The sequence below is a fragment of the Charadrius vociferus genome, unplaced genomic scaffold (assembly GCF_000708025.1).
Source record: "Charadrius vociferus isolate BGI_N301 unplaced genomic scaffold, ASM70802v2 scaffold1529, whole genome shotgun sequence".
Taxonomy (NCBI): domain Eukaryota; kingdom Metazoa; phylum Chordata; class Aves; order Charadriiformes; family Charadriidae; genus Charadrius; species Charadrius vociferus.
In genome coordinates this window covers 25,461-27,751 of record NW_009649859.1, presented here as the reverse complement: position 1 = coordinate 27,751, position 2,291 = coordinate 25,461, and the positions used below count along the sequence as shown (strand labels likewise).

The 2,291-nt window shown below is 41.1% G+C and overlaps 1 protein-coding gene across 1 annotated transcript in view; it reads left to right on the top strand.

Annotated features, from left to right (window-relative positions):
• LOC104291753 (adenomatous polyposis coli protein-like) overlaps positions 1-2,291 on the top strand; it is a gene marked incomplete at its 5' end in the record, with an annotated part of 27,656 nt that overhangs the window by 10,275 nt on the left and 15,090 nt on the right. Inside the window, 1 exon segment of the mRNA XM_009891025.1 lies at positions 582-659. Within this exon segment, the coding sequence (XP_009889327.1) occupies positions 582-659 (78 nt within the window).

The window sequence follows — 2,291 nt, the reverse complement described above, 5'->3', positions numbered from 1 at the left end:
GCAGGCACTGGGAAAGTCCCAGACTGGACTCAGCGATGAACAGGAGCTGGATTCCAGATCTGGACTCAGGAATGCACAGATCTGGATCAAAGGCAGACGAACAGAGTCCTCCTCAGAGTCAGCCATTGAAGAAAGAGGGCTGACCCTTTGATCCCTCAGTTTTTATACTGAGCATGAGGCAGATGGGATAGAATACCTGTTGGTCAGTTTTGGGCTGCCTGTCCCGTCCGCTCCTCCCCACAGATGTGATCCCTCTCCGCTTTTCCACTTCTGACCCTCCAACATGGCAAATAACAAAGTTAGCTGGCCTTGGTTGTTATAGCAATAAGTATAAGCAGGAGCCTCTCTACATACCATTCCTTGGCATAATTATAAAGAATCAGGTCTTATCTCTCTGAGAACAAACAGTGTCTCAACAATATGTTGTTAATTTCAGAGAGTTCAGTTAGTTAGAAGAGGCTTAGCTGCAAAGTAAAATTACTGAACAGAAAATTGGTTCTGTTTTACCTAAAAGCTGGACAGCCACCTAATGTGTCATTTAATACTCTATTTATTTTCTTTTTTCTCCTGATTCCTAACAGGCTACATTATGTTCTGTGAAGGACTGCATGAGAGCTCTTGTAGCAGAACTGAAGTCTGAAAGTGAAGACTTGCAGCAGGTACTTCCTTCTGAGATTAAATCTTTCCTTGGCTTGCACATTTCCATCATCTTGCATCCCTTCAATTTCATCGAGTTGTATTAAAATGTTGTATAAAAATGTTGTATTTCTGCTCCCCTTTCTTTCTGCTCATTTGGCCTCTCCATGAGTTATTTTTACGCTTAAATTTGTATCTTCTTTCATGACACTGGCTGAGTATGAGCCAGCAGCGTGCCCAGCTGGCCAAAAAGGCCAATAGTATCCTGGCTTGTATCAGAAATAGTGTGGCCAGCAGGGCTACGGAAGTGATTGTCCCTCTATACTCAACACTGGTGAGGCCACACCTCGAATACAGTGTTCAGTTTTGGGCCCCTCACTACAAGAAAGACATTGAGGTGCTGGAGTGTGTCCAGAGAAGAGCAACGAAGCTGGTGAAGGGCCTGGAGAACAAGTCTTAGGAGGAGCAGCTGAGGGAACTAGAGTTGTTCAGTGTGGAGAAAAAGAGGCTGAGGGGAGACCTTATCGCTCTCTACAACTACCTGAAAGGAGGTTGTAGTGAGGTGGGTGTTGGTCTCTTCTCCAAGTAACAAGTGATAGGACAAGAGGAAATGGCCTCAAGTTATGCCAGGGAAGGTTTACATTGGATATTAGGAAAAATTTCTTCACCAAAAGGGTTGTCAAGCATTGGAACAGGCTGCCCAGGGAACTGGTTGAGTCACCATCCCTGGAGGTATTTGAAAGACATGTAGATGTGGTGCTTAGGGACATGGTTTAGCGGTAGACTTGGTAGTGTTAGGTTAACAGTTGGACTTGATGATCTTAAGGGTTTTTTCTAACCTAAATGATTCTATGATGCTATGATTCTATGATTTTTAATGCTCCGTTCATAGATTGCTTTCTCTTTTTTCAATTAGGCTATTTCTTTGAAATGTTCCCTCCTTCCCAGTCTAATTCTCTTTTTTTTTGGTACTCATTCTTATGTTGTCTTGTCAGCATTAATCGTGATGCAAAGTTTGTACCTGTATTTGTTCTGTAAATTATGAAGTACAACTTTGTGGTTATAAAAATGCTTAACTCTGGGTCAAATTCTGTTTTCTGACCAATATGTGTATATATATAATCTATAAAACTAACTTTTATGACACTGATCTGTTAGTGGAAGTTCAGTTTTCAAGATAAATTTGAGCAATCTGAGATTCATTGATTTAGTTTACTAGTGATAGTGTTAATGTGTGGACAGACCCAGACGCAGACCAATATGGTCAATGCTGAAGCCCCTTTATTAAAATACTTAAGCCATTATATACTTTTTACTACAACGTAGGCTAGCTCTGCGGCTTGTGCTCATTGGTTTCTAGACTTATACACACAAACTATTATTGGTTAAACACAGCTGTAACTTATCTACACTTTGTTACTATTTCTGCCAAGTCAGTCTTTTAATTAATACACATTCCGCATCTGTTGGGGAGTAGCAGTAGTTTCAGTGTCAGCACATGATTTCCTCCTTCATGTTGACCTTCAGTACGTGTCCGTTGTTTTCCAAGAAGTTTCCCACATTTCCCCCTTTTTGTTTTTCAATTAAAAATGCCGAGTTTATCGTCTTCTGCAGGGCCCTTTGCAGACAAGAGTATAAACACGGAATAATTAATG